This window comes from Macrobrachium rosenbergii, chromosome 2 (genome assembly GCF_040412425.1).
Source record: "Macrobrachium rosenbergii isolate ZJJX-2024 chromosome 2, ASM4041242v1, whole genome shotgun sequence".
NCBI lineage: Eukaryota > Metazoa > Arthropoda > Malacostraca > Decapoda > Palaemonidae > Macrobrachium > Macrobrachium rosenbergii.
In genome coordinates, this window is record NC_089742.1 from 94,049,360 (window position 1) to 94,064,357 (window position 14,998).

A 14,998-nucleotide genomic window follows, 5' to 3' on the forward strand; every position below is an offset into this window, starting at 1 on the left:
TCATCGAAGGTCGAGGCTGTCTAGAAGTTCCCCACCCCTACCTCCATCAGGGCCGTACAAGAATTCCTCGGAATGGTCGACTACTACAGGAGATTCAGCCCCGGGGATCGCACACACCATGGCCCCGCCTGATGGCGGTCCTCAAGGGTCGTCCAAAGACCTTAGTGTGGGGCCCCGACCAGCACAAGGCCTTCCTCCTGATGAAGGCTGCCCTCGCCAAGGCAACATCTTTGGCCCACCAGGACCCCAACACTCCCCTCCAGCTGACGACGGACGCCAGCAACGTCGCCTGTGGAGCCGTCCTGGAACAAGTCATCAGCGGGACCCCTCAGCCCATCGCCTTCTTCAGCAGGAAGCTCAGCCCCACAGAGTCCTGCTACAGCACCTTCAACTGGGAACTCTTCGCAGCATACCAGGTGGTACGTCACTTCAAGTTCCTCCTGGAGGGAAGGCCCTTCACGATTTGGACTGACCACCAGCAGCTGGTCCACGCCTTCATGAAGCTGGGGGAAGCATGGTCCTCTAGGCAGCAGCAGCACCGCGCGGCCATCGCGGAGTTCACCTGCACCATCAAATACCTCCCTGGCAGGAAGAACCGAGTAGCCTACGCCCTCTCGAGGATCAAGATCGACGCAGTGCAGCTCGGGATCGACTACGAGGACCTTGCCTACTGCACAGCCATCACGTCGCTGAAGTGGGAGGACGTGCCCCGCGGCCCTGCTCTGCTGAGCGACATGAACACTGGCCGCCCCCGCCCCCTGCTGCCCGCCTCCCAACGTCAGCTGGTCTTCAACGTCATCCACGGCCTGTCCCACCCCGCTGGAAGGACGACGGCCAGGCTACTCACAGAGAAGTTTGCCTGGCACGGCATACGAAAGGACTCGATGGCCTGGGCAAGGCAATGCATGTAGTGTCAGGCCAGCAAAGTAAGCTGGCACACCGAGTCTGGGGTGGGCAAGTTTCCCCAGCCAAAGAGATGCTTCGGGCACATCCACGTCGACGTAGTGGGCCCTCTTCCCCCATCAGGAGGAGCAAGATACCTTCTAACAGTCGTCAACGGCGCCACCAGGTGGCCCGAAGCTATGCCCATGGAAGAAGCCACCCCCAGTGCATGTGCAGAATCCCTCCTCTCCAGCTGGATTAGCCGGTTCGGTGTCCCGGACCACATAACGACAGGCAGAGGTCCCGCTTTCCTATCCGAGCTTTGGACTGCACTGGTACGCCTGCTGGGGACCACTCATCAACACACCACTGCCTACAACCCCGCAGCCAACGGAATGGTGGAAAGGTTCCACAGGTCCCTGAAGGCATCCCTCATGGCTCGTTGCACCTCCGAGAATTGGGAGTACCAGCTGCCCTGGGTCCTTCTTGGATTGAGAACTGCCCCCAGAGCCAACGGCGACCCCTTCCTCAGCAGAAAAAATCTACAGGGAGACCCTGGTAGTCCTGGGGGAACTGTCGCATAGCAACACAAGAGGCTCCGTGACTGGGTTGGGAAGTTCGCCTCCTGCCAGAAGACAAACACCAACAGGACGTCCCCCCTTCATACCTCCCGGTCTGTCCTCCGCCACCCACATCTTCTTCAGAGACGACGCCGTGCAGTCACCATTAACCAGGCCCTACAGAGGACCTTTCCTTGTGCTCGAAAGGGACAAAAAGGCATTCCGGGTAGCCGTCCATGGAAGGGAAGACTGGATATTGGTAGACTGCCTCAAGCCTGCATTTCTGGAGGAGGACATCGGGGGCGGTTCCCAAAGCTTCCTGTGCACAGGAAAACGTCATGGGCATCCCCGGAAAACCCCGAAACCAAACAGAGGGGCTCCCCAACACACCATTCCAGAGGGCGCCGGGGAAGGCGACCACCCCCTCCAGTTGACATCGAGAAAGTGGAGCCCCCTCCATCGCCCCAGCAGATACCTGCTTTGATCAGACTTTACCTACATTTTGGGGGGGTGGTATTGTAAAGTCCCCACTGAACGTGTTCTCTGTAATGAACATCCTGTTTTCTGCAGTGCGGTGTATATGTGACAGAGTATTTTTGTAAAAGACCAGACATTGTTAATCATTATGTTTTCTGTATGTACCTGTCCTGTTTTGTAGAGAAATAGTTTGACCTCAGGTCACCTGTAAATCTTTGTACCTGCAGTCTCTGCGTTATACGCAGATGTCCACACATCGCTTTGTAAGTGGATCGCTTCATCAATAAACTAGCAGTACTAGTCTTCCTGCTCATTATTTCGCGCCTCTCTCACAAACCACCTCCCTTACAAAAATATGGTATTGTTCCCACTTGATTTAGTCTTTTTCGGATCTGACATTAGTACTCTGACTGTTGGGTCTAGACAGATCATTTACACATAACATGTGAATGACAGCAACTCATTAAGCTAATGATAGTACAATTGCTGGATATAGTTTGTTGAAAAATGTACTTGAAAACAATAGTCCTGGGTGTCCGTGAAAAGTATCATTTCCTATTACCTGATGCTGTCGTACTTTCCTCGTCTATATCGTTGGCCATCTAGCCACTTTGACCAACGATACAGACTCGTAAGGTACGACAGCATCAGGTAATGGGAAATGATGCTTTTGCATGAATACTCCCGTTTCATTTTTGAACTGAGAATAACAGTGAATTAAATAAATTTGGTTGTTTTACTGTATGATACTAGAACCAGTTCCTGGCAGGTACCTCTTTACGAGAAGAATGTTGTGGCGCCAGTTTTAGTAACTATAATCAATCAATTACGAGTAGAATACTACTCTACCCTGTTGATTTAGTTTAACTGATATCACACCATACTGGAAATTGTTTTTATTGACTGGCCTCCCCTGCACTTATTGATGAACATTGGTTTCTTTACCATATGCTCTGCTTCACAACGTTCGTGGAATGAAATGTTCACAGGATGACCCAAACCTTTGCACCTCATCCCCTTTTAATAAATATCCCCACCTACCCCATATTTGATAGCATTTGATTTTGCAATTGGGGATTTAACCTTCCTTGAAAATTTGCAATACAGAAGCTTTGCTTCAAATCGCTCCAAAGAGAAATAATATATATAAAACAATGTCTGTTATTCAGGTGTGTTATCAAATAAGTAATCTCAAACAAACTGATATGCTTTTTTTTTTTTACTCTTTGCCGCCTCATCAGTAAAGCATTTCAGGATTTTTTGATAATCAGACATGTACTACGTATCTAGTTCCATGAAACACTCGTCGTCGTATCTGTTTTGATCTTCAGCTGATACATTTTCCAGCTGTTTCTTGTCAGAGATTAATGCCTCAGCAAAAAAAAAAAAATATTGGAAACCGGGAAAGTGATGCAATATTATCTGACTTTTACAGATTCGGAATGATCGTAAAATTCATGAAAATCAATAGATTTCGACTATTTTTCTGCTGAAATCTGTTGCTTCAGATATATTTGCGTTAGATGTAGTTGGTTTCCTGTGTCATAAAAGTGGTGGTTCACATTTCAGCTGAAATTTTTCATAGGTTTTAAAGGTTTTACATTAATATCACACGGAAACCTATGAGTCACCCGGGATAATATTATTTTTCGGATTATTACTGTGCTGCAGTCAATGTTTTTCACCTGTTTTGTGTAACATTTATAAAAAAAATAAATTGTCTTTTTTTATTTTTTTCAGAATGAAGACTATTCGTCGGACATGGGAATAAATGCGCACTCCTTTATGGGAAAGTAAATAAAGTACAACAGTAGCGAAGACAATATATATATATTTTCTAAAAAAAGAGGCTTAAAGAGTCGAGAGGCATATCTGATTACAGAAATGCCTCGTCTTCCTAAGCGCAAGTTGAATGGTCAAGTATAGAAGACAAATCCAACGGAGGAGGAGGTGGTCAGTTCTGCGTCAGTAATGAAATTGTTGACCAGAATATTTTCACTTTGGTCACATTTTCATAAATACCTATCAAATCTCCTTAGTTATTAAACTAACTGGATACCAGTTTAATTCAACTAACATTTAAGAATCCAACAGTTCTAGAAATGCGGCTCTCCAGATTGAGTTTGGAGTGAACTGAATAGGTTTTTCATAACAATGAAAACTGACGGAGATTCATTTTGAAGCCAAGGGCAAAGATTTGTCTTTCTAAAGGGCTATTCAAATCTAACGATATCATTAACAAGTAACTTGCCTAACAATTCTGGAAACACAACCTAAAGGACATAACCCCAATGCCATTGTGGTTGACACGCACTTCCATCTGGACAGAAGACTGGAAACTATCCCAAAAGTATGCAAGGTGAGGGCGTTGGGGGAAGGTTAGCGACCTGGGTTGCTGGTGTTCTTGGAGTGTGGGCTGGTTTGGCAGCCCTGGGATCACTTGTTGCTGCTACTATGTTTCCCCAGTGGGCATTAGTCCGGGAGCCCATAGTTTTAGCAGAGAGTCCAAGTCGCTCTATAGACTTTGCAGAAGACGGATTAAAAGAGAACGATCATACGCAAGCTCTTCAACCCATTGTTACAACTGTTACGTTCAGACTGGGTCTATGGACTGCTTGCCCGCACATCAACACTACAAACCTTCAGTTATGTAAGTTCATGTAATATATCTCTGAATAGTATTTGATCTGGATTAGAATCTTTCTCTTCCCTTTGCTTTACATATTCATATCCACGGTAATGTTTTCCATTTGACCCCTTTCCCCAGCACCAAAATTTCTGTTTTGAAGCCTCCACTCGAATATTAAATTTTCTTTGTTCATTGTCTTTATTTTGTCTCTTATATTAAATCTAACATTTAAATAAAAATGGCAAATATTATTAGTAGAAGACTTATCACAGAGTGCATCAAAAAAGACTTTTGAATCAAGAATTATTTTACAGAATAAACAGTTGGAAATATGTGGAACAACTTTTGAGTGTACTGGGTCTTTCTTTGTAGCTTGTGCTATTTCCTTGGCTGTAATAGGTAAGTTATATGCAGAAATTAAAAGAACACTACTATCATGTTCTTCTGGTGCCTTGTCTACAGGCAGTCTCGACAAAACATTTGCATTTCCCCATCTTTGATGTTATAATCGTATGCAGCTAATGTAATTGCCCAACATTGTAGTCATGCAGTTACTAACGTTAGTAGGCTTGCTTTTGGACCTAAAATCACCAACAATGGTTGTGGTCTGTAACTAGTGTGAAATTTTTTCTACCATAAAGATACATATGGAACTTCCTTACTCCATACATTAGTGCTAATGCTTCTTTTTCAATTTGTGAATAGTTTCTCTCTGCCTTGTTTAATACTCTAGAGGCAAAAACAATAATACTGCACCTAAACCTATGTTTGAAGTGTCACAAACCAACTTTACTGGCAAATCCATTTGATATTGTACTAGGAATATGGGTGAAGTATAGAGCGTCAATCACTGAAGTGACGATCTCCCTGCAGAGCTTGTGACCTCAGGCGGCCATACTGAAAGGTCTCGGTCCAACTCATAGTTCTATACTTTATTATTATTATTTTTATCTTTTTTACTATTATTATTATCTTATTATTATTACTATTAATGTTATTATTATTTTACTGTTGTTATTATTATTATTACAAAAACAGGTTGGTCTAAGCACTCCAACCATTGTGGTCAAGGCCAAAGTATCTGCTGTTGGATCTAAGCAGTGTTTAGCATAAATGGTTCCTGAAAATTACAGGCCTTTCTTTGCATAGAGTCACTAAACAGTAATGTACAATCACTAAACACTAACATTCGCAATACACTTACACTCACTAAACACTCACACTTACTATGCACTCACACTCACTAAACACATGCACTTACTATACACTCACACTCAATAACACTAAACACTCACTGAATTCTCAACACTCACTAGGCACTCACTATACACTAAACGCTCACTAAACACTCATAAAACACTAAACACTCACTAAATACTCACTGTGCCACAAACACTCAGTAAACATTCACTAAATACTCACTTAATCCTAAACACTCATCAAACACTAAACACTCACTAAGCATTCACTAAGCACCCACTATACACTAAACATTCACTAAGTACTCACTATACACTAAACACTCACTAAACATTCACTAAACACTCACTATGCACTAAACACTCGCTAAACCCTTGTAAAGTCCCTGCTGAGCAGGTTTTCTGTGGTGACGACCCGTTTTCTTTGCTTCACCTAGGATCGCCGCTCCTGGGTAACGGGTCACGCAAAATTCAGACATACCCAATCAAACAAATTGTTTTATGTAAATATTTACTTGCTACCAAATTGTATGTTATGTGTTCCTTCTTTCAGGTATCAGAATGTATTCAACTCTGCTATTGCTCATTTGTGTAACTCAAAGTGCTTTTGTTTGTTGTATTTATTACCAATTGTTATTGGCCTCAGGTCACCCTTGTTCCCATTGTATTCCTTGGCATGACGTCAGTCCACCTCTATATAAACTGCCAGTGTCCACAATAAAGTAGCAGTAACTTTATCTTTCTCGTTTCTTTGACACCTCTCAAAGTGGTGACCCTGGAGTGGTTCCCGGAGCCATTAGCAGACTCACACGGCAACTTAGTCTTAGCTCCAGGAACTGCCCATGCCCCTAGTGGACTAATTATGGCACTGTAACCAGCGTTCGGGCGTGCTGACTCTCGTCGGCAAATCACCAGCGTCATTAACGGACTCACACGGCGCGCTCCCAAGTGTGTATTGATGCGAGTATTCCACTCCAATGAAGAGGGCAATAGCGAGCATGGACGCGGACATCCCCTCCCTTGTTCAGTTAACCGTAAACCTCGCGGATTCAGATGTTTACCTCCCACCCATATCACCCGCGCCCCTCCCTGGGCCGAGGCTCTCGCGTTCCTCCACACTGCTGCCGCGCCCCGCACGCTGCCTGCCCGACGCCCTGTCCCGCAGGTCAAACAAAAGCTGCCCTCGCCACAAAGCTGCCGCCTTTCACTCAGGAGAACCCATCAGCGTGGCTGTTCAGGGTCGAGGGTCAATTCAGGCTGGCGGAATTCACGGACGAAGTGCTACAAGCCGACATAGTGATAAACGCCCTACCGGAGGAGGTCTACAGGAAACTCGTCCCGTGGGTGTCCGCCGCACACCCCCTCACCTACCGCCACCTGAAAGCATCCCTACTTGAGACTTGCTCCCTGCCGGTCGCCGAGAGGGCCGCCCACGCCCTCGACCTCATCATCAACCCACGGCAGGAACAGAGCGTCATGGAGTCGTGGGGCATGGTACAGGATCTCCTCATCCTCCCCGCCACCGACAGCAGCAGTAAGCAATCCAAAATAAGCCTGTCGCGGGAGATTCTCCTCCGTCAGCTCTTCCCGGAGGTTCGTACTCAGATCCTAAAGCCCTACACCATGCCCCTTGAGGTCTTAATCCGCATGGTGCAGCAGCTGACCGACACCGCAAAGGCAGCAAAGCGGGCATCAGCGCCTGCACACCGCATCAGTTCCATTCAGCAGGAGGAGGGCGCAGAGGAGGAGATAGGAGCCGTCACCAGAAGGCGGCCACCATACCATCACAGAGGGAACCCACCGGGCCTTTACTACTACCACCAGCAGTACGGCAAGGATGCCCGGAACTGCCAACCCCCGTGCTCATTCACCCGCCCAAAAAACGGGGGAGGTGGCAGCCAACAGAACAGGCCACCATGGCAACAGAGGAACCCAGGAGCCCAAAGCCATTAGGCTTCTATGTCCTCGACACCATCTCCGGCAAGATGTTGGTTGACACAGGAGCCGTCAGATCAATATTTCCGCTGTCCAAGGAGGACCGCAAGAGCTCACTGGATCCGGCTGCCTTCCTGACGGCCGCCAATGGGTCCCTATCTCTCCTACGGCACCAGACTCCTGTCGTTCTCCATACTTGGCCGGAGGTATTCCTGGGACTTCGCCGTTGCGGACGTAAGGACCCCACTCCTGGGCGCAGATTTCCTCGCCCACTTCAGGCTGGCAGTCGACGTTGGTTGCAAGCCTCTTCTCAACACCGACTCCTGCTGCCAGTCCCTCCCGTTGACAACGGGACCCAGCGCACCTGTCATCTGCTCCGTCGCCCCCCACCAGTACACCCAGCTGCAGAAGGAGTTCCCTGATGTATTCAGGCCTGAGCTCTGTCAGGTCCCTGGGGTCCCAGCAAAACATAGCATCTCTCACCACATCAAAACGAAGGGGCCCCCTACACACGCAAGGTTCTGGAGGCTTCCCCCGCGGCGTCTTCAGGAAGCCAAGAACGCCTTCGCCTAAATGGAGCAAATGGGAATATGCAAAAAGGCTGCCAGCCCGTGGGCCTCTCCTCTCCACATGGTGCAGAAATCGGACGGCTCCTGGGGACCCTGCGGTGACTACAGGTGACTCAACCTCGCAACTGAACCTGACCATTACCCCCTGCCAAACATGCAGGACCTCACAGCCTCCTTCCACGGGGCCAAAATATTTTCTAAATTGGATCTTCTAAAATCTTACTTTCAGGTACCAGTTGCTCCAGAGGATATCCCGAAAACCACCATCATCACACCTTTCGGGTCCTATGTCTTTGCCTTCTCCACCTTTGGGCTGAGGAACGCGGGGGCAACCTTCCAGCGGCTGATGGACAGCACCCTGGTGGACCTGAAGTTATGTGTCTGCTACGTGGATCATATCCTTATCTTTTCCAGGTCCCATAAAGAGCACCAGAGGCACATCCGGGCAGTCCTGCAGTGCCTGCAAGAGAATGGCCTCGTCATCAGGTTTGACAAGTGCACCTTCAGCGTCGAGAAAGCTGACTTCCTAGGCCACGAGATATCCCCGGATGGTGTCCGCCCGCTCACATCAAAGGTCGCAGCTGTCACCAGGTTCCCCGTCCCCACCTCCGTCAAGGCTGTCCAGGAGTTCCTTGGAATGGTGAATTACTACAGGGGGTTCATCCCCGGGATCGTGCACACAATGACCCCCCTGACAGAGTTCCTGAAAGGTCAACCAAAATCCTTGGTGTGGGGACCCAGCCAGCAGCAGGCCTTCTCCCTGATGCAGGCCGCCCTTGCCGAGGCAACCACCTTGGCCCACCAGGACCCCAGCGCGCCCCTCCAATTGATGACGGACGCCAGTAGCGTCGCATGCGGAGCCGTCCTGGAGCAGATCGTCGATGGCGCCCCCAGCCCATCGCCTTCTTCAGCAAAAAGTTCAATCCCGCGGAGGCCCGCTACAGCACCTTCAACAGGGAACTCTGCGTGGTATACCAGGTGGTCCAGCACTTCAAGTTCCTCCTGGAGGGTAAGCCCTTCACAATCTACACGGACCACCAGCTGCTGGTCCACGCTTTCACCAAGCAGGGGGATGCATGGTCTTCCAGGTAGCAGCGGCACCTCGCAGAGTTCACCTGCTCAGTCAAGTACCTCCCCGGCAGGAAAATCCCTATAGCAGAACTGAGCTCAACGCGGTGCAGCTTGGGATCAACTACGAAGACCTCACCGAGAGCAGGCCGCCGACCTGGAGACTCCAGCCTACCGCACTGCCATCACGTCCCTGAAGTGGCGGGACGTCGCCCTCACCCTCAGGGGTCCAAACCTCCTCTGCGACGTCAGCACCGGCCAGCCTCGCCCCCTGGTGCCCGCCTCCGTCGCCGTCAGGTATTCAATGTCATCCACGTGCTGTCCCACCCCTCCAGCAGGATGACGGCCAAGCTGCTGACAGAGAAGTTCGTCTGGCACGGAATGTGGAAGGATGCGAGAACCTGGGCAAGGCAGTGCCTTCGGTGCCAATCCAGCAAAGTTAGTCGTCACACCGAGTCCGGGGTAGGCAAGTTTCCACAGCCGGGGCAGCGGTTCGGCCATATACACATCGACGTCGTCAGCCCCTTGCCCCCGTCAGGCGGAGCCAGGTACCTCCTAACGGCTGTCGACCGCTCAACCAGGTGGCCCGAGGCTACGCCCATGCAGGAAGCCACCACCAGCGAGTGTGCTGAGGCCCTCCTTTCCAGCTGGATCAGCTGCTTCGGCGTCCCGGACCACATAACCACCGACAGGGGCCTGCCTTCCCGTCCAAGTTGTGGTCCACCCTGGCACGCCTGCTGGGGACATCTCACCACACCACCGCCGCCTACAACCCCACAGCCAACGGCTTGGTCGAGGGTTTCCACAGGTCCCTGAAGGCGTCCCTTATGTCCTGCTGCACCACTGAGGATTGGAAATACCAGCTGCCATGGGTAATCCTCGGGTTGAGGACCGCCCCCAGAGCCAACAGCAACCCGTCCGCAGCTGAGAAAATCTACGGAGAGACTCTTGTAGTCCCGGGCGAACTAGTAGTGGAGGACCGCCACAATCCGTCAGTCCAGGGGCTTCGTGAGATAGTCGGCAAGTTCGCCCCCTGTAATCAGACATATACCGACAGGTCAGTCGCCTTCATGCCTCCACCATTCACGTGTTCGTCAGGGATGACGCAGCCTGCCCACCACTGACCAGGCCTTACAGGGGGCCCTTCCGCATGCTGGAGAGGAATGACAAGGCTTTCTGGCTCGCCCTCCACGGAAAGGACGATTGGGTGTCGGTCGACCGCATAAAGCCCACCCTCCTGGAGGAGGACACAGACGTCACTGCACTGCATCCTCCGCCAGAGCAGCCATCTCCACAGCCAGGCTGCCTCAGAAAACGGGCACGTGGCTGCCCCCGAAAACATCCACCCACACCCACAGCCAGCCGCTCCCGAACTCAGGACAAAACCCCGCTCACTTCACGCAGCCGTGGCACTCTTCAACCCCAGTAGATACGTCGATTAATCAGACATTACCCACGTCTTGGGGGGGGGGGGGGTTGGGAGTATTTGTAAATACCCTGCTGAACGGGTTTTCTGTGGTGACGACCCGTTTTCTTTGCTTCGCCTAGGATCTCTGCTCCTGGGTAACGGGTCATGCAAAATTCAGACATACCCAACCAAACAAATTGTTTTATGTAAATACTTACTTGCTACCAAATTGTATGTTATGTGTTCCTTCTTTCAGGTATCAGAATGTATTAAACTCTGCTATTGCTCATTTGTGTAACTCAAAGTGCTTTTGTTTGTTGCATTTATTGTCAATTGTTATTGACCTCAGGTCACCCTTGTTCCCATTGTATTCCTCGGTGTGACGTCAGTCCGCCGCCATATAAACCGCCTGTGTCCACAATAAAGTAGCAGTACCTTTATCCTGCTCGTTTCTTTGACACCTCTTAAACCCTAAACACTCATTAAACACTAAATACTCACTAAACCCTAAATGCTCATTAAATCCCTAACACTCATTAAACACTAAACAGTCAATGAACATTCACTAATCACTCATTGAATACTCACTAAAGACTTACACACCAAACATTCACTAAAACACGAATTTTCACAAGACATTCGCTAAACACTCACTAAACATTCACTGAATACTTACTAAAGATTCACTAAACACTAACTTTCACAAAACATTCACTAAACCCTAAACACTCACTAAACATTCACTGAATACTTACACACTAAACATTCACGAAACACTAACATTCACTAAACCCAGAGCACTCACTAACACTAAACACACTAAACCCTAAAAAATCAAACATTCACTGAATGCTTGTACACTAAACATTCACTAAACACTAACATTCACTAAACCCTAAACAGTCACTAAACATCCACTGAATACTTACACAGTAAACATTCACTAAACACTAACATGCACTAAACCTTCACTTAACCCTAAACAATCACTAAACACTTATACACTAAACATTCATTAATCCCTAAACTCACTAAACATTCACTGAATACTTACACACTAAACATTCACTAACATTCATAAAACATTCACTAAGCCCTAAACTAAACATTCACTAAACACTTACTCACTAAACCCTAAACATTCACTAAACACTTACTCATTAAATATTAACGATAAAAAAATCACAATCACATGAAGCCCATGTTCAATTTGTGGGTTACCAGCCTTTAAAGATGGCCACAAGGCTTTGCAGTGCCGCCCTGGTGGAAGACCACTGAACTACGTAGTACTGGTATAGAGATCGCAACTCCAGGTATACACCCTCTACCGGGTGAAGTCACTTCTGCTTTGATTCTTTCAGAGGATTTTTGACATTCCTTTGTCCAATTCCATTTAACATCCTTGTTCAGCAAATTATATAATGGGTGTACAATCATTGCTAAGTCCTGAATGAAATTTCCATAAAATGTTACCAAACCTAAAAATGACTACGATTCCTTGACATTTTCTGTTACCTTGTACTGCATTCACTTTACCTTTTGTCTTGTGAATTCCTTTACCATTTATGATAAAGCCTAACCACTCTACTGAGTCAACTTCTAAAATACATTTATTCTTGTTGACGTTGGTATTATGTTCCTTCAGTTTCGGTAGAAATGCGTGTAACCTTTCTCTACACTCTTTCTTGTTTTTTTCCAGCTACTAATATATCATCAATAAAAATGAATACTCCTGACATACCTGCAAATATTTTGTCCATTTTTGCTGCCATACTGCTGGACTGCTAGCAACTCATATGGAAGTCTTTTTGGATGATGTAGCCCTAAATGTGTGTTTACAGTACACAATTTCTGAGAATTTTGTCCATGCCAAGCTGCTGAAATGCTTGTCTTAGATCTACCTTTGAAAATATAGAGCATCCTGACAAAGTTGCGAATATGTCTTTGGGATTTAGCAATGAATGTTGAGCTACTTGCAATTGTGGATTTAGTGTTACCTTGTAATCTCCACCTAACCTAACCTGACAGCTGACCTTAACAATCAGAACTCATGGTGTAGCCCAATCTGAATAAGCTGTTTTCATTGTGTATGGAATTGGTCTTGGAGCAAAAAATCTAGAGGTAGCATTCCCCTTTAAAACTAAGACTGCTTGTTATTGAAATTCCTTCTGTTGGTTCATGTTTTGTACCTGTAACCCTTAGAATATTGGGTCAGTCTAGACCCAATAACGTTTGTCCTTTACCTTTGACTATTGACAATGGTAACTTGCCTATCTCTTGATCATTGTACTGTACTTTTGTGATGAACCAACTAACTACTACTGTGTTTGTACCGCTGTAACTCTTGAGCACCTTGTCTGAAGGTTTTATCACTAGGTTAGATATCGTTTGTGTGACTCTTTCAGAAATTACTTATTGTCGCATCTATCTGCATGGTAGTGAGTTTCCCATTTATTTCTATTTGAGCCATAGGATGTTCCTGTGCATCTTTGTTCGCAGAATTAATATGAAATACAAATTCTTCTACTTCTGCTGTCTTATGTGCACTTTCTTCATTTGTGCCAGAGCCATCATCTGAATTTACAGTTCTATTGATCTGTTTAGTGGTCTTTTACTTAGCAAATTTATATTTGTTAAATGACCATGCTTTCTGCAGTTATTGCATGTCTGGCCTGACGCTTATCCCAATCATTGCTATAATGATCCTGTCTACCACATCTATAGCATGACTTCTTTTGGAGTTTCTGTGTGTCTAGGTGACTTTGATTTGTCTGCTAGTAGGCAATAGGTTTACCCTTGTTATATTTGGATATACCAGGGATAGGCTTACTTGTTTGATGTGTTTGCCCTTTCTTTGCATGTTGGTAACTCTTTTTATAGGCTACTTAACTTACCTGGCCACTGCTGTCATTATGACTCTTTCCACAGTGACATTTGATTGGTAATTAGCCATTTCTAAAGCTCTCGCTATTTCCTGAACTCTTTGCAAGGAGTTTTCTTTCTTGTAGCAATTTCCTTTTTATCTCTTGTGAATTACTCCTTTCTGTAACTTGCTCTATTAGCCTCTCTTCTAGATCAACAAATTCACAAGTTGCAGCTAATTTTTTTTAACTTAGTCACAAAAGAGTGTATTGTCTCACCAAGTTCCTGTGATGCTTGTGTGAACTGATGACACTCAAAGTAGTTATTGGTTTGAGGAGCAAAATATTTTGTGAGCCCTTCAGTTGTGTCCTGCAATGAATCATCTGTTAGATTCAAAAGTGTTGTATACGTCTTGAACTTCCAGACCTACAGTATGAAGTAATAAAGCCTTCTGCTGCTTTCAATAATTTTCCCCTGGTGCTTGGTGCTTTTAGATAAACCTCGAAGCTGCCTATCCAGTTTTTCCATTTTGTACCCACTGGTTTAGGATCATCATCGATAATAAGTTGTCTAGACTTGATATATAGTGGCATGTTTGCTGTGAGGTACCTGGGATTTTGGGTTGGGTTAGGCAATTGGAAGTATGGGTTAGGCTACCACTGGGAGTTTTGACAGAGGCTCTAGGAAGTTTTGACCTAAGTTAGCCTATATTAGATTCTGTTAAATCTAGTTTATGAATTCCTACTAAAATTCAATCTAGGCTAAACCAGTTTAATTTTATATTGTAATATTTTTGTTACACTTACAACTACTACCTTGAACGGTTTTTTTTTTCTTAGGTTATAGCTTCGTAGGCTTTGCCTGGTATGTAGGCTATACTTGCATAGACCTACCTTGAGCCCTTTGTACCCTCTGAACCAACCCATTTGCCCTTTAGACACTCCCAATGTGGCACAGTGCTGGATGATTGCTGGTTTGAGTGTGATGAAGGCATCCAGTTGAGATTGCCTTTGACTTACGGTTGACGTTGTCTCCTTAGCCTTGGAGTCGTCATCTGCTTAGGCTAGAAGGGTGTAGCCTAGAAGTGCTCCATTTGTTTGCTGGATTCGTCTCTGTACATCACCATTTGTGGTGTACGTTATTTGATATACCCACACTATTACTTCTTTGACTCTTACTGGTGGAAGAGGAAAGATGATATCTTAATGTATGTTCTAGGATCCCATCCTTGTTGCCATTTGTGGTGTATGTTATTTGATATACCCACACCATTACTTCTTTGACTCTTACCGTGGAAGAGGAAAGATAGTATTTTAATGTATGTTCTAGTATCCCATCCTTGTTGCCATTTGTGGTGTATGTTATTTGTTATACCCACAACATTACTTGACTCTTACCGGTGGAAGAGG

At 46.5% G+C, this 14,998-nt stretch overlaps 1 protein-coding gene across 2 annotated transcripts in view; it reads left to right on the forward strand.

Moving 5' to 3' along the window:
• Nucleotides 1-14,998, forward strand: part of LOC136849212 (uncharacterized) — a 188,180-nt gene that overhangs the window by 80,721 nt on the left and 92,461 nt on the right. The window contains exon 2 of one of the 2 annotated variants that reach the window (XM_067122398.1): nucleotides 3,660-4,569. The exons of the other annotated variant lie outside the window; for it this stretch is intronic. Coding sequence (XP_066978499.1) covers nucleotides 4,272-4,569 — 298 coding nt within the window. The 5' untranslated portion in view covers nucleotides 3,660-4,271. The remainder of the gene's footprint in view (nucleotides 1-3,659; nucleotides 4,570-14,998) is intronic. 2 annotated transcript variants of the gene reach the window in all.